Raw genomic sequence first — 26,417 nt, 5'->3', positions numbered from 1 at the left:
GACGCGCCTAAACACAACGAGGGCGGTGAGAGCCATGAAATAACCCCCAACGCTCACCTTCAAGAACTGTCGGTGTAATGCAGGCACCGAAATGAGGAAAGTCTTTTCAGAAAGCGGAAGGGCAGAAGTTCGTCAGAGGAGCCGCTGACGCTGAGGCATTGCACAAAATGGTGGATCTCGGCATCTCATTCCCGGTCTCTGACTTCAAAACCTCAGGGAAGGTCCGAAAAAGGCACCAAAAGGCACAAACTTCTCACACCATGTTCCGGTTGAGAAGTCCGGTGAGTTGCGACAGAAATAGCCCACTTCACCGCCGGTAAGCCAGAAGGAGGTGATACGGCACGGAGGAGCTCTTCACCTAGCCGTCCATCTTGCGCGGCACCCAAGCCACGCCCCCCTCTCTCTCCACTTCAAACTCCTCTCTCCCTACTTTAACCTCCTCTCTCCGTACTTCAACCTCCTCTCTTTCCACTTCACCCTCCTCTCTTTCCACTTCACCCTGGTCTCTTCCCACCTCATCCTCTGTATGCTCTCACCTCACACTCTCTCTGCTTCACCATGATCTTTCTCTCACTTCACCCTCCTCTCTTTCTCCCTTGTCATCCACTCACTGTGCCTCCACCTCTTCTTTCTGTCTCCACCTTATCCTTCTCTCTCCACCTTACCCTTCACTCTCTGCCTCGCTCTCCTCTCAATTGCTGCCTCACTGCCCTCTGCCTCCTCACTGTCTTCCCTCTCTTTGCCCCCTTCTCCATCTCCCCGTCATTCTTTTGAGCATAGCTCTCCCCCTCTCTTCTTCACCATCCCCTTGTCCCTTCTCTACCTAGAATCTCTCCACCTCAACCTCGTCTGTCACCCTTACTTTCACTACTGGTGCTTTTTGGGAAGAAGCTTGAGCTGCTTCCATGCATGTGGCTGTGCATGTGTTGGTGCGTGGGTGGGTGTTAAAGGACCTTGCAATATCCTGTACCTGTTCCTCACTGGCGGCTCCCAACATTGTGTTCATGAGCAAGTAGACAATCCACAAAGACTTTGTGCCATATGTAGATAGCAATGACCTGTGTAACCTTTTTAAGGTTGTGGATGGTTTAAGAATGCCCAGTTTACTCTGTCGAATGCTTTGGCTGCATCGAAGGCGATTATGGATAGGGGGAGTTTTTCATTAGTAGCTATGTCTATTGCCCCGATAAGTTCATGGGTTAGGCCTTGTAGATGTCTTCCTGCCACAAAACCTTTCTGGTCAGTATTGATCAGTGTTCCAGCTTACTTTTTTGCCATAATTTGCGTGAATATTTTGTAATTGCAGTTTAGTATCGAGATTGGTCGATAAGATTCGCATTTTCAAGGGTTTTTACCTAGTTTTAGGAGGATGGATATAGTTGCGTCATTCCAGGAATCCGGGGGGGGACACCTTTTTCTACGAAGATTGTATTTAGTAGAGCTGTTAGAGGTGGGACCATGGAATCTCTTAGCTTTATGGGAAACTTGTTCGGTAGAGAGTCTGGGCCTGCAGCTTTTCCTCTCTTGAGACCCTTTATAACTTCTTCCGCTTCTTTATTTGTGATTTCAGCATTTAATTCTTCTTTTCCTGCAGATGATAATATGGGAAGGTCATGTCCATCAAGGAATAGCTTTATTTCTTCACTTGTTGGATTACTGTTCTCAGTGTAGAGCTCTGAGAAAAAGGATGTGAATTCCTGTCTAATCACGGTATCCTCTGAGCTTGCAATTGTAGAGTTGTGGGGCTCGATGCTGGCTATTTTGTTTCTGGATTGATCCATTTTTGTTTTCCATGCCAGCATCTTGCCACATCCTTCCCCGTATTCATAATGTGACAATTTGCTGCCTTCCCATTTTTCTCTCATTCTGTCCTCTAAGATTTCTGTGAGTGATTCCTTTTGTTTTAGTCTGTCCTCCTCCAATTTCTCTTTTTTGGAGGGTACTATTTCTGCTGCTATTTGTAAGTCCAGAGATTTAATAATAGTTTCTAGTTGTTATATTTCCTGTTTTGGACTCCTATATTTATGCACTGCTAGGCTTAGTATATTACCCCTAATTCCTGTCTTATATGCATCCCAGGTGATTTGTGTTGAGACGCCAGATTTGTTATTCTCAAAATATAACTCTGTCTCTTGTTTAAGCTGCTCAATAATCTGTGCGTCTGAGAGGATGGTGCGGTCGATTGTCCATCTTGAGGGAGAGTTATTACCATTGAGTTGTATTTTTAGTTGAACAGCTGAGTGGTCGGATAGGTGTGCTGAAATATGTTCCAATTTCTGCGTTCTTTCTACTAAACAACGATCCACTAAGAAGTAAGCAATTCTGGATTGGAGCCCAAGTTTTTTGTTCTGAAATGTAAAGTTTTATTTCTTGTCCCCTTTCTCTTTCCAGATGTCCGCCAGGCTCAAATCCTTTATGCATAACCCCAACCATCCCCTCATTTTTGGCAGGTTTATTTGTTTTCTCCGGGGTAAACGATCAACCTTGAGGTCTAAGATTAAATTGAAATCACCCCCTACTATTATCGGGGAGGGAGCCGATAGCAATTGTGTGTATAGATTTTGTAAGGGAGCTGGATCGTCCGTGTTTGGGCCATAATAGCCCGGCAATCGTGTATAGATTGATTTGTATTCTTACTCTGACAATTGCCCATCTACCTTTTGTATCTGTTTCCGCATACTCTATTCTAACTTTGAGAGATTTTTTAAACAGGATAGCAATTTCCTTGATGCACAGTCTTGGTTTGTACAGACATATGAGTCCACCCAGCTCAGTTTCTTTATAATATCCTCCCATTCCTTTTTTAGGAGATGAGTTTCCTGCAATACTATAATTTCACTGTCTATTGTCTTTAGGTACTCAAGTATCCTCCTTCTCCTACTTTTGGTTCGTAGACCATTAACATTTCATTAGATTATGTTCACAATCTTCGGGTCTTTCTTCATCTCCTTCGAGTTTTTGTCAGACCCTCTTGGTCCAATCTGCCGGCCCCAAGCTCTCCCCTTCTTGTATCATATTGAGGACATACTTTTTTGGGTTTTTTCCCTAATTTGCTCCAAACCCCAGTGCTTGTTTTTTGTTTTATTTTTATTTTTGTGTAAGTTAAAACTTCCCTCCCTGAAGAAGCCTCCCTCTTTTCTTCTTTGGGCCTTATTAGAAGCCCTCTTTGAGCTCCATGTTTGCCTTTTTACTATTAAGCGTCCTTTATTGTTGATCACCATTTGGTCTTTCATTTGTTCCAGGAAATGCTCGACCTCTTTAGGATCCCTGACAATATGCATTTTATTCATCCACATGATCCTGAGGGCGGCTGGGAATTTCATCTGTACTGTGGCTTCGAGGGATCTTAGCTCCGGTATTTGTTGCCCCAACTCCCATTGTCTGTCTTGGGTTGCTTTAGCAATGTCTGAGCGAATTCTAAATGACCAGTCATCCTTGTTGTACGATCCTTTCTTCAAGGCTTTACTCAGAATCTTCTCTTTAAGGGTGTAGGTTCTGAAATGTATTAGTATTTTCCTCGGGGTCTTTCTTTATTTCTCCCAAAAGGGTCATGGTGTACCCTCTGAATGTCTTCCTCTAGTTCAGCTGACTTAATCCAAGGGAAGTACTCTTCGAGGAGTGAGACAGTAAACTTTTTTATGTCTGTTCCTTCTCGGCCCTCTGGTACATTCAAAATTCTAAGATTGTTCCTTCTGTCTTGGTTTTCCAACGATTCTAGTTTTTCACTAATGCTTTTGTCATTTGCCCTCAGGGTTCTGATCTCTTTTTGGTTTGAGTCCACTTTTTTGCTTAGTGTACCTACTGCAGCTTCTGCCGCTGTTACTCTCTCCCCTAGTGCATTTAGCTTAGTGTCTAGCATTTCACAAGCTTCTTGTATCTTGTTTTGATTATCCTCTGAGATTGCAAGCTTAGACCTCATTTCTTCCAACATTTTTTCTAAACATTGTTCAGTTGAGCTCTGGCTATGTTTAAGTGGCTGTAATTCTGCGTTGTTTGAACTTTCATTGTATGTAGAGATCCCAGCTATTGTTGGGGTGCTTGAGGATTTCGGGACTGTGGAATTCTCCATACCTGCCATGCCGTCTTTGTCTTTATTCAGGTTGGGGTTAATGCTCGTGTTGTCAGGGCAAACTATTGAATCTCTAGTTGCTGGTGGTAGTTGTGACTTGGTTTGCTGCTCTTGCTGTTTTATCGCCTGTTGTTGCATTTTGAAAAATGACATAAGGGAAGTGGTGACCCTGACTTTTGGTGCTGCTCCCCCACCAACCACTTCCTTCTCCCCTGCCTGCTTTTTCTTTGGCTTGGGTGTTGGTGTCTCTGTCTTCGCCTGCTTCATAGCCTTTCTTTTAGTGCTACGCGGAGGGACACTTTGTTTGGGGATTGCTTGTTGGTTGAGTTTAAAGAATTGTCTGTTCCTCAGGCAGTAGGATGTACGCCTACCTTGATCTATGTTCTGCCCTCTCCCTTCCTCTGTTTTCCCGGGGGCCTGTGGAATTTGTGAAATTAGTGGTATTTGAAGACCCCCTCCCCCTTCTCTATGATTAATGGGGGAAATTCCTTCTGCAAATTGTTGCCGCCCGGGTACCCTAACACAATCGTCGCCCCCATGTCTGTTTGTCCCTTCAAACCCCTCCAACCCTCCACCACCCTTGCCTCCCTCTGCTCCTCTCCCACCGCTTCCAGTGCTTACCCTGCTCCTGTGCTGTGGATCATTCGTGACCTCAGGGCAGTCTCCTGGAAGCACCGGTACTTCTGCGTGGTGTGTGGGGGATTCCGTGGGCTGCGTTTCTCTATGCCTGCCGCTGTGGGGCTTGCCTCTGGCCGTCTCGCTGTCTACTCCGCTTGCTCTCGCGCTGTTCTCTCTGCCCGGGAAGAAAAATGGGATCCTCCTGACTGCCCTCCGGCAGTTCCTCTGTGCGATTGACGCCGCCTCCCACAACCCAGCATACGCACGGAGCACGCCGTTCAGAGTTGAACCGGCTGCCCCCTCCTATTCCCTGGGCTTGGACGCAGCGATGGGCCTCTCCGGTGAGTACTTCGACCTTGTGTGAAATTTCTCCACCAGTTGTGGCATTTTCTGTTTTCCCTATAATTCCTAGCGTTTCCGCGATTTGTGCGATATCCGTGTTCCGTGTCTTTTGTGGCTCCGCTGAGTTGTGCCGTTGTATCTCTGCCGATAGGAGAGGTCTCAGAGATCAGCTGTTCCAGTGGGGTTTTTAGTATTTTTAATACAATCCGGGTAGGTTTGGTTTAATATTGGTGCATAACCAGCATTTTCCTGGCGTTCCTGATGTGGTTATTTCCTCAAATTGTGCGCATCTCGATACGGCAAACACAGCAAACACGGAGCTCCCAACCGGACTGACTAGCCGTCCGCTATCTTCTCCCCAAACCTCCTGCTGTCCTTGTTACTGCGGCTGCTGGCCAACGTTGTGGATGGTGCCTACTGATGCACATTTTCACCAAATAAGCTCAAAATATATTGGAAAAGCAACTAATACAACCTGAGCAGAACCGACCAAACATAACATCCGGACCTCTTACAATCCTTCACTGCCCGCAGTGCCCACAGCATAGCTTTCAAATTTGACAGCTGCAATTTTAATTTGATGGATTTGGTGGCTAATTTCTCGACCAATTTTTGAATGTCAGTTCCTTGAGCGGAATGCATTTTAGGGGAAGGTTTGATTGTCAGTAGAAAGTGGTAGTAGGGAAGCCACAGAGGTGGGCACTCAACGCAACATCCCTAGTCCGTGAGTCGCCCTGTCCTTTGCAGGCAGGGAGAATCTCCGAAGAAGAGCATCACCAATGTGAAAAGTACACATCGGAGGAGCAGAGATCACCTCTCTCATAGACCTGGGTGCATCTGTGAATGTCATGGACACTATCCAATTCTGCAAGCCGTCACCATGGCCAAAACTGACACCTAACAAGGCCAGAATCTACACATATGGAAGAATGGAACCACTGTCCCTGAGAGGAGTAGTTGATGTGAAAATAGAAAGTGAAGGTCATATGGGGTAGGCCAGTTTCCACATATCAAGAGGCAACACTGGCAACCTCCTCGGATGCCGCAGGGTGGAAGACCATGGGCTGGTATTCTTTGCCCGGCAAGTACACGGCTTGCATGCAGCATGCATCCTCAAGGAATTCCCACAACTGTTCCGAGGGCCGGGGTGCCTCAAAGCCCTGAAGATAAACTTCATATCGACAAAACCATCCAACCCACTGCACTCCAGCACAGAACATAACAGGTGTATTTGTACAGCGCACGTTCGCCCCAGCAACGGGCATCTTGGCACTGAAATAACAGATGTTAAGAGTGAAGTTCCATCTGCGCCCACTAGTGGAAAAGGAGCCAGACCAGCTGAACTAGCTAGAGGTGATTTAGTAATTAACAGGCCCACCCCATGGGTATCACCCCTGGTTATAGCTCCCAAGCCCAAGTAACCGGAAGCAATCAGACCACCTCCAACATTGATGAAATAGTGGAGGATCTCAAAGGAGCTCGCTAGTTCTCCAAACTTGACCTGAATGCCGGCTACAACCAGCTTGAACAGAACGTGGCAAACAAGTACATCACCACCTTCTCAGTGAACATTGGCCTTTTCAGGTACAGATGCGTCAATTAAGAGATCTCGTCTACCACAGAAGTCTTTCAGGACGTCATTTGAGAGACCCTGTCAGGACTAATTGGCATACTGATTGTGAGTGATGACATTCTGATCTATTCAGATACCCTGGAAGACAACTTGGTGAGGTTGAGAGCTACGATGCTGAGATTGGTAAACTGTGGACTAACCGTCCACTGACAAAAATGCTCCTTTTACACCAACTCAGTAGAGTTCTATGGCTATCAGTTCTCCAGTGATGGAATGCTAGTTGACCCAAGAAAAGTAGACGCCATCAGAACAGCAGCTGTACCGCTGAATGCATCGGAAGTGTGAAGCTTTCTGGGTATGGCAAAATACTGTGGCTGTTTCATTCCAAACCTGGCCACCCTATCAGAACCCCTCTGCACTCTGACTAAGCACAACTGCTCCTGATAATGGGACAACAAAACAGAACAAGCCTTTAAGAAGTTGAAGGAGGCGTGCGTAGACGATGCAACAATGGTAATTTTGACCCCCGCTGCAGAACATAGATACATTTGGACACAAGCCCCCCAGTCTCGACGCTGTCCTACTACAACAAAAGTTGTACTTCCATCGCATATGCAAGAAGGGCCCTCACTAACACAAACACACTACGCCTAAACAGAGCAAGAAGCACTGGCAATCCGATGGAAGTCGGCACTTCTACTTCTACCTTTACAGCAAGAGTTCAGAGTGGTAACGGGCCACAAGCCTTTAGTTCCTCTCTTTGCCGGCACTGCCAGGAACAGACTGCCATGCATTGAGCGTTGAGCTGTGCAACTCCAATCAAACTACTTCAAAGTCATATACAGAGCAGGTGTCAACAAACCAACTGATTACCTACACAGGCACCCAGCGGCACCCGCTGGCAACAACAACCCCATCAGAAGCAGACTAAGATGCCGAAGAGTTTGTGAGGATGATAATCCACAAGTCTTGTTCAAAACCTCAATCTCTGGAAGAGATCCAAGAGGCCACCAACAGTGATGCCAGGATATCTAAAGCCAAAGAGGCATTGCGCAAATGACAGTGGCAACATTTCCTAGATGATGCAAGAGCCCTCACCACCAACGACCAAACAACAATGAAGCAACTGTGGAGAGTGCATGATGAACTCAGCACAAGTGTACAGGAATCCTGGTATAAGGGCACCAAATAGTGATGCCACAGAGCTTATGGGCCAGAGTTGTGGAATTGGCACACCAGGGACACCAAGGGATTGCAAAGCTGAAGGCTAGCCTAGGAGACTGGGTGTGGCTCCTATTGAATCTGCAACTGTCACTCCTGTGCCATCACAGGTGGGGACCCGCCAACTGCACCAGTGATCACTGAAGAAGGCTGCACAACACCCTGGTCATGTGTTAGCATGGACTTGGCAGTTTCCCCGATGACAGGCTTATCGCAGGAAAGACAGTCACACCAAATACCCCATGGTAGACCTAGTATGATCCACAGCATTTGGGAATGTCAAGTCGGTGATAAAAAAGGTATTTGCAATGCTAGGGATCCCTGAAGAAATAAAAACAGACAATGGGCCCCCACTTTCAGGGACAAGAGTTCAAAACTGACCTACAAAGTTTGCATGTAAGGCATTGGAAGATAACCCTAGAGTGGCCTCAGTCTAACAGCGAGGTAGAGTGGTTCATGCACACCCTCAATAGAGCACTCAGTATAAGAGTAAAGCGCGGAGATGTAGAGTGTTGGCTACACTGATTCTTGAGAGCCTACCAACAAAAACCACACAGTACCACATGGGGTGCCTCAAGTGACCTGTTAATGAGAAGATGTCCTGGAGACATTACCCCAGCAAGGCTTAGATGGAGCCCAGAGGAAATAGATATCCAAATCACTCAAGCAAAACTGCAAGCCACAAACGACAAAGCCAGTAAAGATCGAAAGGCTGTCATTTCAGACATCACCGTTGAAGACAAGGTGATCCTGAAGGATCAACATCCAGGATGGAAGTTACGCACCCCCTTTCGAAAAGTAAGTGTGGAAAATCATCAACACCCAAGGGAGAACGGTAATGGCTTACGTGGCCACACCACAGTAGCAAGAAACATATCCTTGTTCAAATGAGTCAGATCCATGGTGAACGGGCAAGAAGACGGCCAACATGCAGCTGATGAGACCTATGCAACAGAGGCAGACGTTCCTGGTCCCCTCATGGACACTTCAACAGCCAGACCTGAGCCATTGGAGTGACTGCACCGAACCCGGGCAGATGCACTCCGCTGCATGGATGGTGGATCAGCCAGGAGCCAGGGAGAGAGTGGTACAGCCAGAGGTAAGGTCTCTGGCCCACTCCTGCACCTGCATTTATTGTAGAATTAAAAGAAGCAAGTACTTGCTGCCCAACCGGACAGCACGATGTTCGTCAAGGCTCTCGCAAACTCCCCTAGCTTCGCGTTCCATATTCTATGAAACGCGAATCCATAGATCGTGCACCAGAACATACAGAGCGTGCATATGAACATACAAGAGAGATCAGCAAAACGTAACAAATGTGTTAAATGTAAACAACACAACAGTCATGTTTCAATCAAATGATTAACCAGTTATTGTTTCTTGTTAGTAAAAGTTGGGAGGCAAGTAGAGTGCCTCTACGACACAATGCTACTACTGCACAACAAGAGGACCGGGCACGGCCCAAAGGGATAAATAAATGCAGAGTGTATGCTCATGGTCCATTTGGCGACCACTGTAACACTGGCTGTGTGACCATCATTTCTATAGTATAGCGGCCTCCTCACGAGGTCCAGCCAAATGTCACACCTCCATCCTTCTCCCTCCCTTCATTTTTCTTTCCTTTGGCCTCCGCCTTGCCTCTGCTCTTCTCCCTTCTTTACCTCCTCTCAGTCCATTTCTCCCTGTTTTCTCCTCTCAACCCTTCTTCCTTCTTTCCTCCTTGTCCAGTCCTTGTATCTGTTTTTGGCAAATCTCTGCTCTTCGCTCTCCTTTTTTCTACCCTTTTGCAGTTTTTCGTCTTTTCGTTCTCACAGCTCCTCTCCAAAGATTTCTATCCTTCATCCTTTCCTTTTACTTTTAGATGACTCTTCACCCTCCATTGCCCCCGCCTCTTCTCCTCTCTCTTTACTCTCAAATCTCCTTCTTTTCTGGATATGGAGGCTTACCTGACACTTATGTTGCTCTTACTCAAACAACCATCCACCAGAACATAACCAGGCTCTCTGCATGATGCCGTTTGGCTTTGGTCTGACCAGGCCTCAGGCCTTACCATAAATATCAGGGCTGCGCTGCTACGGTGTTTCAGACATTACCACAGGAGTAGGGGGATTTCATGAAATGGGTTGAAATAAAATGTTACATTTGTTACTTATGCACCCTTGATAGAGTGTGTTGACAACACACAGCAGGGGCGTAGACTGGTGCACTGGGCTATGATGCAATCAGGGAGCCCACATTCCCAAGTTTGCAATAAACAAATCAGCTACAAGTTTATGTGAAGTGGCCCTTCACACCCATGGGCCTTGGTGATACTGTAGCTGCTGCACTATTGATAGCTAAGTCCTGCACACAGGCAATTAGTATAATACTTTAAAGCCAGAAATGAACTCGATGGAATTGAGAGTTTAGTTGTTAGGCGTTAGAATGCTGTCAATTTCAACTGTGAGCCTTGACATATTCTATAAAACAACTTTGCGGCTGTCTCCTGTGATTCTTAGAGGTTTCTCAATCATTTCTCTCTTAACTATCCCTTTCAGACCACATATACGTACATCATTTGCATCAACTTTTACATTAACTGAGATCTAAGCACACTCCTATCTAGGGTTGTGCATCATGAGTGAATGGCTTTGGTTGTGTCACCAAGGCTGGCCCAGACACGCTCCTTAGCTGCCAACCGGCTAGGGTTACGAGCGAATTGATTTTCAATATCTTCATCAGGAGAACCAGCTTTGAGCTATCGTCAATGACTAAGATAAATTATCCCCAGGAATTGGGTGTCCTAAATGGCAACTAGTCCTGATTCAAATTGGCAAATATGTCCATTCTTTTGAGAACAGAAAAAAACAAAGGTAATAGCAAAACTGCACAATCTTGTCAGCATTTTATTGGGAAGGTGAATTGTCCACTCTGTATTTTTTCTCCCTATTGTCCTCGAGCGGAGGTGACAGTTTAGATTGATCAGCACCAACATATGCATACCCAAAAGAGAGGGAAAAGAGAACTGTAATTCAACACTCACAGGTTACTGGTGCTGATCTTTTCTAAACTGGAGTTTCCCGGCAGTTATTAAGTGGCGTTGGATCACCACCTTCTTGACCTAATCTGATTTGTTCGGGTACGAAAGTCCCACTTTAGGAAACTCCTCTGACGCTGGTGGTCCAGAGCATGGTGAGGGAAGTGATTAAAGGCATGCAAGGAGTGCTCAATATGGGAGGCAATATCATGCTATATGCATTAATATCCTGCAGACACAAAGATCGACTAACGGTGGCATACATAAGGCTAAACAAGTGACAATGGTTGCTAACTATGAAATTCTGACAATATCTCTGGACTTTTTTGGTCATGGGTTTTGGGCTGTGTATATGGAAGCAGATCCACAAAAATTGAGAGGCCTCATTGCTTTTCAGATTTTAAACTTCACAATTTCCAGGATACAGCCAAGTTCATTAGACACTTTAAACCAAACCGTTTCTGATAAAACCAGTGCTTAATTGAGCCAGTGGTTTTCGATGCTTGGCATTGGCACTTAATTGCCATCACCTTCACTTATGACAGCTGCCACATGGTGGCGCTGTTTGTGTAATTTATGGAGAGGTTTGGCACAGCGAGCAGAACGGATGACTCTGGAGTGCGGGGCTCACGGTTCGATCCCTTATATGTAAAAAAACAAATTACCTCTGACACCATAAATTAAACAAACGTGTCTTATCCCAAGCTATTTTTTAATTAACGTTGGGGAGTATACATCTATATTTTTCTCATTTTGCTTATTTAGTTTGCAAAGCAACTATACCCATCAGGCAAGTTAGACCCAATTCTTATCAATATAAACAGTTAAACATTGTAACCACTCTTTGTTTCAAAGCAACAGTGTGTCCAACAATTATGTACAATAATAGTGTTATATACATTAAAAAACAGTGTGACAAACACATACAAATTATATAAAAAGAAGCTTTACGTTCAAAGAAAAAGTCCTATTAACTTGTAAACCAGGGCAGGTTGCTATATTATATTGTCCTCAAGCTTTTTACTGCTTGTCTCGACAAAAGAGAGGTCAGAAGAGGTTTTCTCAGAGCACGAAACAAAGACCCTAAATTAGGAACTGGTTTAGTCCAATTTTGGACCTAATTTCAATTCGGATCAGCTGGGAACCTCTCTCAAAGGGGGCCAACGCGTTCCGACCTTCTGTGTGGCACTTCTTTGGGTGAAGGTCTTTGCCAGGGAAGGTGGGTTTTCAAAACAGGACTCGTGTACCTTACTACTTTGTGTGGGACCACATGGAGGCCAATTGAGAAGTCTTTGGGTTTCTTGACTGTGGCGTGGGCTTGTTTTCCTCGTATTTCTATCCGGCCCGTTTTTTGGCTTGGGTAGAGCCGAATTCGCCCTCAGGTCTCATCGGGTAATCGTCAGTGTGGCGCTGTAAACTGAAGAGCGTCCCGTACACGGTTCGATCCCAAGCACCGGCGGCAGCTCAGCTCAGTATCCTAAGACTCTGAGCAATAGGTAACTGAATCTCCCTGAGGGCCCTCAGCGCCTTAAAAACCCTTAAAAAGGGGGGGCGGGGGGGGGGGTGATATGTTTGCACTTTACAAATAGAGATTATTATTATATTATATTACAAATTTAAAAATGAGCAGAAAAACAGTTGTTTGTTAATTCAATATACATTAATAACAAATAATACCTGCCACCCAAGTTATTCTTGAAGCCTTGTCTGCCTCGACGAACAGTCTGAATTGTCACACTTAAGTCCGGCGGTTAGTAGTTGTGTAAGTACCGTGGCAATACGCAGCACAAACTGCGGTCGCCTCCTGACGTGGGCATTTATTTTTTCCACAAATTAAGCACTGGATAAACTATTGCAATATCTGTTGGAATCCTCATCAGAGAAGGGAAAAGGGACTGGCTACGTGGGTGATATATTTCAGAACGGACCTGCCCACACTTGCATACTTTTGGTCAATAAAAAACACAGCAGAAGTTGTGAATGCAAATCCATTTGCCCTGGAGACACCACTAATGGAAAGTTGTCAAGAAATCCAACCTCCTTCATTTACATATGCCTGTAGAGCCCTCACAAAGTCAGGGCAGAGGCACCCCAAATAGAATGTGGGGTTCACGATCTTCCCCTGGTATTGTCTTTAATGCTTGTATCTGTGGGGACACCCGTCTGCAGTGAACACAGATCAGTATTCACAACACCTATTTTTATAGGTTCTGCTTTGCTCTTCCAGCTGCCATTGAGAAATAAAAACTACAACTGCAGGACATGGATTTTGAAATCTATTCCATTCTAGCATTCACAAACTTTGCTGGCGTTCTGTCATGCCACCGCAATGAAGCTGCACCCTCTGAGACTAGGGAGGCTTATGTGACTTAACTTCAGGTAGGTTTTGTCTTAGAACAGGCTATGCAGTTGGCTGATGCCTTTGGAAAGCCATTGCGGTCCTTGTATTGAGTTAGATTTCTGTGGTATTTTCCAGGAGGAATGGAATATGCTGCACAATAACTATCAACGCTCACCCAGCAGATTTGATACTCCAAGTGCACTAAATAATAATGGTTCCGAACTGTCCAGGACAGAAGAGGATCTGTTGACAGGACCTCACTAGAAGGATGGAAGAAGACACTCAAATGTGTCATTAGGGAGCAGGAAAGACAAAGGCTCGTTTGAATGATTGAATGAAAACACTTGTAAGTGAGAATGGTCTCCCACGAGCATCATGATGCTTGAACTGGTACTGGGCATGGAAAGACCCTCAAATTAACAGAATAAATGGGATTTAGAGGGCCAGGGAAATCAGCGTTGGCCGGAGACTTGATGGAGGGTTACATTTATTCTACAGCTGGGAGGGAGGGCAAGAAGAGAGAAGGGTCTCTCACCAACTCTTGACTTACTGAAACGGAATGACAAACAGGAAAAGAGATGCAGTATAGAGTTTATCAGGAGAAATATAGTGGCACCACCTACTTCAGAAAGATTTGGCCCTACATCATAAAAACTCCTTAGGTCAGACACATGGCGTCTTATTTAGAGTTAGTGAAGAATCTAAAATGCCTACGTTTCTTAAGGAGCCTCTAAATATAGCATATACTCCGCTGGCTGTATTTCAGACCCAATACTCTCTCTATGGTGGAGGAAATTCAGCAAGTGGATTGTAATCTTTGTTTAAAATTGCCGCCAGAAATTTTGACTTTTCAGTTACTTCCAAACTTTACATGTGGTCTATTGTTTTGAAGGCAGTTGTTTCTACCATTGGAAGCCGGGGAAGAGAGTGATGGGGACTAGTCACATGTTCACATTTCAGAAGATTAATAACTATTTTGACTGCCATGTTTTGAGTTATTTGGAGGCTGTACAGTCTTAGATGGAGAACCCAAGTAGCATTCATTATAGTAGTCTGGTCTAGAAAGTATGGAAGCTCCAGTCATGGGGCCCAAAGATAAGAGGATATAAAGCACAAGTATGATTCTCTTGAATGGACAATTCTTTGGAATAATTGGTCACTTAAAGCATACTTTTCAAGTTGCAGGTCAACAGACTTACTACATTTGCATACTTAACGAATGAGCCAAATCTTCCAGGACACTGAACAAGAGCCCTAGAGAACATTGATCATGCACCCACTGATGATCTGAGCTGAGCTCTTTGCTGTATCAGCTGGAGACACTGTGAGGAACCATTTAATTCTCAGCTAGAACTGAAAGTTTGAAACATGGAGATTGGTCATCAAATGAGATCCCTGATCATTGCTGACAGAGAAAACATTATTTTAATCTGAGACTACTCAAAGCATCAGCATCACCCATTGCTTCTCATGAAGAATGACAGCCTAGATGCTTGGACTTGCAGGTCTCTATCCTTCTACAAACCCAATAATTCTGATACTGACAGTAGCCTGATTTGTAGCCCAGATCTTTCCTCCCCAGAAAGCGGGAGCTCGTTGTTCAATGAAACCATGTGTTAACAATGTCAATTCTCCACTTATAGCTTACCCTGCGCCCCAAACCACCCCACCTAGGAGCGGTCTACTATCAGGGAATGAACTGGGAACATCGTTTACAATGCGGTTTTTACACCGCAGTGCCTTTACCCCACAGCTATTACAACGCAAGTCGTTACTACGACTTGCGCTGGATGGCGCTTTGGGATAAGGAATCTTGCAATTTTATAGTCCAACACCTTCCCTACTGTTACGGGGACTGGTGTTGGAATATAAAATTATAAGATTCCTAAATCCACGCCCTCCAACGCAAGTCGTTGTAACGACTTGCGTTGTAAGACTTGCGTGGTAAAGGCATGCGTTGTTACAACATGCGTTGTAACAACGTACATCCGGGAATGAACACCAGCAACAATCACAGAAATGCACAAGATTCAATAACCCAAGCTGCTTCCCCCTAACTATGCATTAACCTAGTTTAAAAAAACACATTCATTTCGTTTTTATTGACTAATAACTACAATACAATGACATTTGACGGCAAATTAGCACAGTGCATTTGTACAGTTGTGATAATGTTGCTACAATTGATCAACACCGCATAACATTACCTACAGTCGCCACCGCTTTGTGAACGCCAATATTCAAAATATTCTCAGTCCTGCAGGGAAGAATCATTAACACCTTGGCTGCTAGCGATATTTTCCTTCTGCGCTGCATTCTCAGATTTACCATTGTTAATGACGAGCTCAGCTCGTCATCAGCACAGCTCAACTGTGCCTCATGACGAGCTCAGCTCGTCACAGCGTACATAACATCCCTCTCCTTTTGTTCCATGCTTCCAAAATCTTGGTCCACTTTTGTGGGCATCCTCTCCCTTCATATATCACCCTTTCTGCCTGCATACACCAATCCAAGACTGTCTACCAGTCACGAAACTTAAGCACAGTGACTCCCTTCAAGGTTCTTGCTATATTAAACTTTGCAACAACACATCTGAGGGAGACCCAAGTCCTCTCTCTTGCCATCAGGTCAGTTGCATACCATACATTGAGGAGTAACCATCAGGGTGAGACCTCCATTGTCTTCCTACAGACTGCCCACATTTTTTATGTTTTTCCCCCCAGTATGTCAGAAGAATAAGGCAATCCCACCACTGGTGTATAAACGTCTGCACCTGGTCGCAACCCTTGGGCATAGTGTGGAACTTAGGGTTCCCATTTTGACCATCGCTACACTGGTATAATATGATCTGTGTAGAACCTGAAGTTGAATTAATTTTAACCCGGAATGAATTGCCACTTCTTTCGGGGATGCCAGTGCCTCCTGCAATTCTCCATCACTCAGGTCGCCCACATCTTCTGCCCATTTAGCTCGTATTTTCCCCCACGTGTCAGGTGTATGGTTTAGTATCTTCTTGTAAGTCAGATAAATCACTTTCTCTTTTAGATAGTCATCGAGGAGTCTGTCCTCCAGGGGCGAAGAGGCCGGGAGATCAGTACCTTTGGGGATTACCCTATGTAGGGTATTTCAGACTAGAAGGTATCTAAAAGTTTCCCTTGCACTCAGTTCATAGTTTGTTTTTCTTGTTAGCAGCATTAGTTTGTTGTTGGGAGAAATGTTGTGCACTTGTCCACTCCATTGTTTGGTAAGTGAACGTGGGGGGTCTCATTTAGAAACCTTGCTTGTTGAAACTATGGTGGAATCCCCACAGTAGTGTACATGTGCCTCATCTTCGCCTCTCAGCATCTCAATAACCCACTCATGCACTGCTAAGTTGGGAGACCTGACAAATGTTCTCTTTTTGCTCCTTATTTCCTCCCCGTTTTCTCTGCCTCATGCTTTCTCAGCCCCTTTCTCTATCGCCACCTCTCCCTTCACTTCTGCTATCTCCACCCTCCCTTCATTCCTCACCTTGTGTTTCTCCCTCTCTCGCTGTGTTTTTTTTGCTGACATCCCTTCTTCCCCGCTATTCACTCTGAGACACCTGCACTCAGCCCCTAGACAAGCAGAAACTCGTTCTGTGAGCCTTCCAGACACACTTGAGTGGTCTGGAAATGTGTCCCCGTCACTTTCTAGTGTTATAATGCTATCAACAGTTGAAAAGGTATTGTTGGCTGCAGCAGATAGCAGGGAATGTTAAGGGCTGCAGATCTGGAACCTCCTTACATGTACTGCCCACAACGTCTTTGTAAACATTTATGCTCAAAGTGTTACTGGATAAAAAAATATACAAATAGATAAATGAAATAAATATTTATGAAATCCAGTTGGCAGGCTTTTAATGCCAGTCACTTTTTAGGTCTCACCTGCAGGCAGCACACATGCGCTGTAGCTTGGTGACAATCTATTTTTGTCTACGGAAAAAAAATATTAAAAATATTAACAAGGGGTCTGCTCAATGCCACTCCACTCAACACCACTCAAGTTAATGCCACTTCCCTCAATGCCACTCCACTCAATGGCACTCCACTTTCACTCAACACAACTCCACCCGGTGCCTTTCAAGTCCACTCAATGACACCCAGTGCTTTAAATGGGAGGAAAAAAGATCAGGCACTCACTAAATTAGACTGCGGGTGGAGAGGCGTTGCCAGGGGACGAGCTATGACTTGGAGCTTGGTGGAAACATTTAAGGGGATCCAAGTGACAGACATTTCTGAACCTGTGCATCATTCTTGTTACCCTTGCATGTATAAAAGGATATTTGTAATATTTCACATATGTGCAGATTGCCTCTGCACGAATGGCACATGAAACACATTTGAATTTTGACACTGTACACCATTACGCCTACTGAGAGTAGTTTGTAGAGGAAACCTGGATACTTATTTGCCATAAGAGATTGTTAAAGACCTTGAAGTCTCATGTATGAGATTTCCATTGTAGTCAATGGCACTGGTTCATCTAAAGTACAATCTCAGGAGCTTGCTACCTACGCTGCAAAATGCCATGACTGAGTCTTTTTTTCCATCACCCTGCACTTCCAGACCCTTTATCTCTGTTTTGCAGGATTTTGTTTCGTCTTTTATTCACTTTTTATCACAGTTTTCTATTTTTCCCTGTCCCATTTTATAATCTCGGCCTTTCTTTGTCTTCCTCTCTAAGTGTGATGCTTATAAATAAATACTGGCCCCCAAAAATGAAATTTCCATAACCGTGACGGATAACAATCAGCACAAAATAAGCACCTGTGTGTATTTTCGTTTGCACATGGCGTTTTCCTGCATTGTAGTGCAATGAGCCAATCATCATGTACACATAGACCTCCACTCTACTTCCAGTCAGGACAAAGCTAGGACACCTCTCTATTTTTTCGTGCAGTACCAATGTGTTCTTTGTCAATGCAAATTGGCCCCATGCCATCATCCCCTCAAAGACCAAATGTGTGATCTAGAAAGCCAGACGACAGCTGCATAATGAAAGTTACTGCTAACTTAGAAATCCTTTCCAAGATGTGTGTACAAGACATAGTAAGTGAAATCCTGAGCTTCACAAAGCATGCTCCCTGACCAGTAGTGGGTGTCATCCAGACTTATCAGTCAACAACAAGCAAATGCCCAAAACAAGCCTGACCTATTGACTTCACCAATGCTTGTTAGCAGTATCAGATACATGAGTAACAACTGTGGTTTTGTTGTGAACATTTTAAATTGAAAATGTTTCAATTATGAAAATATAAGATTTTTAATTAGACATTTGTAAGGTCTGGAAGTGGTAGTGGTATTTGGAATATGTCAATCAAAACAATTCTCCCCCTCACAGCATTGCACTGTTAGACAGTTATACTATTTCCCTCCTTTGTGATGTCCTCCATGGGAAACAACCTTTACAATGCAGTCATTACTATACACTACCTTTACAACGCAGTTATTACAACGCAACTTCCTTTTACATCGCATGCTATTACAACACAGCCATTATATCGCATGTCACTGCAACACATGCCATTACAACACATTATAAGGTAAGTAATAGGGAATAGTAATTTTTACCCCTACAATATCCAACACCTACCCTACTGTTGCACTCACTGGAGTGGGACTAGTAAATTTTACCCCTACACTATCCAACTGTTACCCTAAAATTAATATGCGATGTAATGGTATGCATTGTAATGGAATGTGTTGTAAATGTAATTCCTAGAAATGCGTTGTCCTGGCATGCGTTGTAAAAACATGCGTTGTAATGGATGTTGTGGTGTACAAACTGCGTTGTAAAAGCATGTGTTGTAAATGTTTGCCTTGTAATGTCATACATTCGTCCTCCATCCTTCACATTATCTTCATCTTCATGACGGTCTTTTTACTCTGCCCTTCTGCATCTTTGCTTCCCCTCTCCTTTACTGTGAGCTCTCACACCCACAACATGTCCAGATTCATTCTCCCCTCATCTGTAAAACAGAATTTTCTTTTACTGTTGTCAATATCTCAACAGATGCATACCTCCTTCACCGCCTTACCTAAAAAATCATAATTAAAACTGACCCCTATGGATTTATCACTCTTTACACTCTGCTGAGAGGCCACAGTTTGGATGTGCATGTTGTCTGAACAACTTTGTGACCCACTGGAAATCACAATGAGAATCTCATACTGCCTTCATCCTTGAGTCCAAAGCTCCTAATCTCACCACCACACCGGGAGCATATCAGCCATTCTCACTACACTGCCTCTTATCTTCTGGCCCACAATAAATCTTTATTGTTCCTTCCCTATGTTATTTTTTTCCCCATTCCTCTCCTCCAATGTGGAGCAAAGAATGTGCCTCCTATCAAGCGGCAGCTTCCTCCAGGGGACATAAATATAGTACCTTCTATTGGAACTATTTCAAACCCCTTGAAGCCCTAGCCTCACTTGATCTGACAGAATATTTGTGTGTGTTGGTAGGTTATCAGGCCTGTATACATTTAGGGTTGCCACTTGGATGTTTCTTTACTGGCACGGCCGGTGTCCCAGCCAGTAAAAAAAATTGAAAAACCACATAAAGCCAGTATTTTCCCCTTTACAATTACATACTTAAATCAGCAATTATTAGAAAAAAGCACTTTAAAATGTGTTCTTGAGCTGCATTGACTATTCCTGGCTGACGTCATGCGTTGCGGTTAATGTAGTGGCTCCTCCCAGGGAAATGGTCATGAAAGCATTCGAAAAAGGGTAGAAATATCATGCATGCTCACATGACCATTTTGTCCAAATCCCGACACGCCCTAGTGAGTTCCGGTACTTCCCTGAGTCCTGGAGAAGTTCAGGTACCCACAAGCAAAGAAAACCAGACGCGCCGGTACCTAGTACTTGTGAATATAGGCCCATTTAAAGCATTGATGCCACTCCACTTAGTGCTACTTCGCTCCACTCAACGCCACTTCGTTACACCCAGTACCACTCCACTCATTGCCATTCTCCACTCGATGCCACGCCACTCCACTCTACTCACTCAATGTCACTCCACTCAATGCAGTCCACTCCACTCAATGCCACTCCACTCAATACCACTCCACTCAATGCCACTTCACTCAACGCCTCGCCACTCCACTCATTGCCACTCCACTCAATGCCACTCCACTCAGTGCCACCCCACTCAATGCCACTTCACTCAACGCCTCGCCACTCCACTCATTGTCACTCCACTCACTCAATGCCTCTCCACTCCACTAAAATCCACTCCACTCTATGCCACTCCACCCTGCTCAATGCCACTCCACTCAATGCCCTGCCACTCCATTCCATTTTACTCCACTTAATACCACTCCACGGACTGCCACTGTGCTCAATGCCGCTCCACTCAATCCCACTCTACATTCTGTGGAATTTCCTCCAGCTGCTAACATACTTGACCACTATTTACTCACAGTGGGAACTCCTCAGAGACATCTCAAACATTGAGGTAGACTTCCTGGGCATATGCTCTAGGCCACGTAAATGCAAAGTTTCAATGCGTTTCCTTGACTGATCCCTCATACTGGTCAAGAAAACAATCACTACTCGCTTTAAATCACCTATTCCTGAGGCCCTTGCACAATGGCTGGCTCTGGTCAGCCGATGGGCACAGGCCGAAGCAATGGCATTACATTGTGAGGACGTCAGAGGGCTACACAGATGCTTGCTGACCCTAGGCTAGGAAGCACTAGTCTGTAAACTGATTGATCTACTGTTGGAGACTTCCACAGACTCCACAGCCTCGCACTCCTAAAGGCTACCGTACACCGTGAGTAACCATCTCCTTCCCTCATCTGGCCCCTAAGAACCATACAATTTCCTAACACAGGAGGTACACATTGTGACCCCTTTTCCATCCCCCTTCTCCTTATACGAACCCGCTACTCCGACTTTCCTGTGCTAGCCATACAAGGGGGCATTAGACCCACTACCCATGGGACCACCCTGAGAAATGGAAACATTAGACAATCATGATTGCTCCTTATAACTATTGAACATGTGTGCACTACCTGATATGACAATTTTTGTTGTACACTTGTTAAGAAACTCAATAAAGAACTGTGTTTAAAAAAAATGATGTCCTGTTATTTATATTGAGTTACATCACTTATTCCTAAACAACGACCAGAATCCTTGAAAAGGAGTTGAGAAAACATCAAGCATAAAATGTTGAGTTGCTTGATTAAATGTAATTGTAACACTCCTGGTTTCAAGTCAAGTCAAGTCAAGAGATTTATATAGCGCGCTACATACCCATAGGGTCTCAAGGCGCTTGAGGAAGGGTGGGGAATTACTTGTCGAATATCCAAGTTTTAAGTTGCTTTCTGAATGCTAGGTGGTTCTGAGTAAGGCGAAGGTGAGTGGGAAGAGAGTTCCAAGTTTTAGCTGCCAGGTAGGAAAAGGATCTACCTCCCATGGTGGTTTTGTTGATGCGAGGTACAGTGGCAAGGGCTTGGTTGGAGGATCGTAGCTGACGGGAGGGGGTGTAGAAGGACAGTCGTGTGTTGAGGCATTCGGGTCCAAGTTCGTAAAGTGCTTTGTGTGCGTGGGTTAGGAGGCGGAAAGTAATCCTCTTATTTACGGGAAGCCAGTGGAGGTTTTTCAGGTGACCAGAGATGTGTTCTTTACGCGGGATGTCAAGTATGAGCCTGGCTGAAGCTACCCTGCTGTCCTTCTCTATGAGTTTACCTCTCTCACATGGGTGCATGTCTTCAGGAGTCCATTGTTCGATTTCCAGTGCTCATATGACATCCTGGTGTATTGTGGGAGCTGTAGTCTTGATGTGCTTTTATTGAAGCCATGAAACCAATGAGTCTCATAATAATGATTTTTTACAGCGTCTGGATGCCCTCAGGGGGGACAAGTAGTGCTACACAAATCTACTTATTATTTTGTTGACAGAAAAGCCCAAGACTGGAATCAATGGTGTCCTATCGACATAATACGAAGTTGTAACCTCAGCCTAACCCTAGTTCTGACACTCTTGCCTTCTTTCCTCCCATAACCCCGCTTCATGCTCTTTAATTTCTCTTCTGCTCATTCTTGCTGCCTTCTGCATGACTAATGTTTTGAGGTAAATATGAGTATATGTTCTTTTTCTATAGGTGTATTAATTCAAGGCTAAGTCCTTTTCTCTTAGTTGCAAAGCACCATTCAAATATAAGGGATTCATTCCATTTTCATAAAAAAAATTCAAAGTATTCCTTTATTGATTCAATATTGAACACAGACAGCATGACTAATGTGCACATTTTTCTGGCATTTGTTTTTCTCCAGGCAGTTACCCGGCAGTGGTGCTGATGGACGCCATGATGGATGAAGCGTGTGACGTGGTGCCGTTTTTCCGTTCCTTCGACGCCCACCGACTCCTGATTGTCCAAGAGCAGAAGAAAGGAGCCGAAAGAAGGGAGCTCTTTCAACGCTTTCTAGATGTGTGTCTCAGCGGATGGTCCTTGTCCAGTGACAGGACTAATGGCTGGAAGACCCAGAATGAGTCCTCACTCTGAGCCACCAGGCAGACACCTTGGGGAGATTTCTAACAGATGACCAATAGGATGGACGACCATACCAACTTTCCTAAAAAGAGTGCACTCAGTGGATAGAGTTCAGTGACTTGCATTACAGAACTTAAACACCTTTGAGAGCGGCAGTGCTATGAGCATAAAAACCTGATTAAACACAAACCTGTGTATTGAAGTGGACCATTGCAATTCGCTCTTCTTGCCTCTGCACTATCAACAATATTATGGCTTCTAAACATGTGCTTTTAAGGTCGAGCATTCAAGACCTCTTGTATATACTTTAGTATATACTTATGTGTATGTACTTTGTGGGCTCTGGAGATCAGCCCTAGAACTTGTCTGCTTCGGGACTTTTTTTCTGTTCCACTGCCTTTATTTAACTGTCTTGATACAAAGCAACAAGCAGAGGTCAGTAAAATACCAGAATCACATTAGTATTCTAGATTCCAGTCCATAGAAATTGTCTTCTACAAGCACCCATAGACAATAATATATATATTTTTTTTAAACTTGTATTTTCAGTGATTTGACCAACGAAGGCCCTGATTTTATATTAAAAACATAGCTTTGGACTATAGCATTTCCTGCTCAAAGGCAATATTTCTCTCCATGTGTTCCCATACCTAGCATGTCACACAGTTTGGTGCTTACTTTCCCTCCATGTTAAAGAACAGTAGATGTTTCAGCATCCGGGATAATGTGCTGCATAGCTAAATACATATAAGGTCCCAAAGGCGAGACCGATTGCATTGTATATGCTGTTAGGGAGGCTACCTCTCTTTTCGACTTTTATGTATGGACAAGGGACAAAGTGGGTAACTTTAGCTTATGGACTAAATGCGAGGGCTTCCTGGCCTCCATGCAGTTCTATGCCTTGACTGACCTCTGGGTGTCGCCATTGCACAGGAACCTGTCCATATTCTCAGTGACCGCAGCCAATGGTATTAGCTGACTGGCCACTGGGTGGCACTGCTGCATGATTCTTCGCTTGCTGTAAGACCACCACAGGCAGAGTCACTCTGTGACTTTCAGGGGGCGGGCGAGGGAAGTCAAGGCCAAGCATAGATCTGCCAAAATCTGACCCAGCTCTGGGGTCCAACTGAAGGAAGAGTCACGGGTCAGCAGGGGCCTGCCCCTCTGTTGCTTTGTTTTGGATCACCCTGCATAACAAAGGATAGCTACTGTTACAGTAGGATTTTCAATTGCATATGAAATATACATGTTTATCCTTTTACCAATTGAGCAGAACAGAAAAAACAAGAATACAAGCCATACTACAACCAGTTGAAACTTGCATTTCCAGCCTGAAACATGAAATTCATCTACAAGCCATGATCTTTGATAATTTCTTGTCAATTGATTTTATTGTCTCTACTAATGATTGATGCTTCTTCTCAATATCGCTGTGTGTGTTACGTCTGGAGAGGCCAGTGGTATCGACACGCCGATGGACTGCATCTCTTTCCTTATATTTAATTTTGTTATATAACGAGAATGCAATCTTTTCATTTATGGAATTTACTGGACTGCTTTATACTTACTATTTTATGTATGATATTTCATGATTGAGTCAGACCTAGTTTACCCACCTTGTTTTTAGAAATATTTCTTGTCAAGTATCTTTAGTATGTTATTTGTATACTTTGCAAGGCAGTTTCTTTCAGCATTCTAAACAAAGGCCACATATACTAACAATGAATTCACAAAATGTGATTGCAAATTGCGTGCCAACGTTTTGCAAATCTAATGACGTTGTGCAAATCAATGTACTATTAGGTTGATTTGCAAAATCACCATTTTTAGTCGGTTACAATCTGACCTATCTCATGAATACTAATTAGGCATGGTTGAAATAACACTTATTCCGACTCAATGCCATCAAAGATATGGCGGCTTGCACAGCACAGCAGATGACCAACCTATTTTGTGATCATATTTCAATAAAGCTTTTTTTTTTTGTTTTTTACACATGCAGCCCATTTAAAAGAAAATGGTTAACTTTTTTAAAAAATGATTGTTTAAGACAGACTTTTTTTAAACTCTCAATAAGGGTGATGGGCCGCAAGGCCAATACCTCCCATTTACAAATTAATACCTTTTCAGTGGTTTGTGACCAAAATTGCAGTGGCAAACCATTGATACCTTGCATACAATTCAATTTTGAAGGGATGCCTTACACTGATTTGTTATACTTTTCTAAACTCATTTTATGATTTAGTAACAATTTACCCAAAAGCAAAATGCGTTTTGTACACAGTAAAAAATGCTTTCAGCATTTAACCAATCTCTGGTTTTGTGAACTCTAGATGGCTTAGAACATCTGGCCCGAAGTGTGCTCATTTAGCTCTAATAGCACTGCCATTTCATGTAAAACGAAAGAAAAAAAGGTAACTCCTGTTCTTGTCCTGCAGATAGTGTGAACAGAAAACCAGGGCTGAAATCCTAGCTTCCATATTTGCGCAAAATGTATGATTTTGTACAAACAAATTTGCTTCACTGTAACTGCTTCACTCTAACCCATTGTCCTTAACTGCAAACCATAGATTTCTTGATGAGTAACCAGCCCATGGCTAGATTTGTGCTTCAGCATGAAATTCATATTTAGTTTAATAAAATGTAAGAATATTACCTATATAATATTATTGGCCATTTGCATAATTACCACCAAAACTGTAAGACTCTTTTATCACGTGTCAAAGCATGTATTTTTATATCATTTTACATTCATGTTTAATAACAACTAATTGTAATGAATATCCTTCTGTGAATGAATGTTATGAAGAACAGTGAAACACATGCGTGAATTGAGTGATTTACTTGATGACTCTTTCAGTGACTATGGCTCCTAAGGCAATGGCAGACCCCTTGACCTTCTCTAGCTCGCACTCCATAGAAATTTGGTATATTGCCTTACTGTTTGTGACTGGCCAATGAGGGCACCTATCTGAAACCATCTTACTCATACATTTTCACTAGATGTCACTGCTGTGTCAGTGTTTTTTCTGCTTTTCGAGCACTTACGTCAATGTAATACTGTTGGACTTGGCCCTTTCTGTAGGTTTAGTGGCAGACTTTTTGCCTTCACTCTTTCATTTTTTCTGAATTCATTTGCACACTTTAAAAACCATCAACCAGTGCTAAAGTGCTTGTGCTTTCTAATTAAAATGTGGCAAAATTGGCTTATGCCCAATTGACATATTTAACTTACTTTTTAAGTCCCAAGTAAACTGGTACTACTGTTGCCCGAGGCCTGTGAATTAAATGCTACTAGTGGACCTGCAGCACTGATTGTGCCACCCACCTAAGTAGCACGTCTCAGGTCTGCCATTGCAGCCTGTATGTGAAGTTTTAAACTGCCATTTGAACCGGACAAAGTAAACTTTTTGCCAGGCCCAAACCTTCCTTTTTAATACATATAAGTCTCCCCTAGGCTAGGCCCTGGACAATCCAGACGTCAGAGTGCAATGTATTTTTTTTAAAATAGACATTGTGAGAAGTTAACCTGGCATATGATGTCCACCAGTTCTAGTGGGCACCTTGCACCAGTCTAATCAACCCTTATTGATGGTGGTTGTAAAGTCAACCTTATAGAATGCTATCCTAGGGGTAGCAATGGCCAGCAGTCATCAGGCTAAGACTTCAGTAGGCAAGTTAAGCAATTTGTTTTACCGATTATAATCC

The 26,417-nt window shown here is 43.8% G+C and overlaps 1 protein-coding gene across 2 annotated transcripts in view; it reads left to right on the top strand.

Annotated features, from left to right (window-relative positions):
- Window positions 1-25,528, top strand: part of LOC147703735 (programmed cell death 1 ligand 1-like) — a 286,137-nt gene extending 260,609 nt beyond the window's left edge. The window contains exon 9 of one of the 2 annotated variants that reach the window (XM_086932071.1): window positions 22,492-25,528. In XM_086932071.1, coding sequence (XP_086788197.1) covers window positions 22,492-22,721 — 230 coding nt within the window. In that variant the 3' untranslated portion in view covers window positions 22,722-25,528. The remainder of the gene's footprint in view (window positions 1-22,491) is intronic. The other variant, XM_086932072.1, reaches the window with a different exon arrangement.
- Window positions 25,529-26,417: the final 889 nt, after the last annotated feature.

This window comes from Lissotriton vulgaris, chromosome 7 (assembly GCF_964263255.1).
Source record: "Lissotriton vulgaris chromosome 7, aLisVul1.2, whole genome shotgun sequence".
NCBI classification, from domain to species: Eukaryota; Metazoa; Chordata; class Amphibia; order Caudata; family Salamandridae; genus Lissotriton; species Lissotriton vulgaris.
Note: the sequence above shows the minus strand (reverse complement) of the source record. Positions and strands in the feature narration are given on the sequence as shown.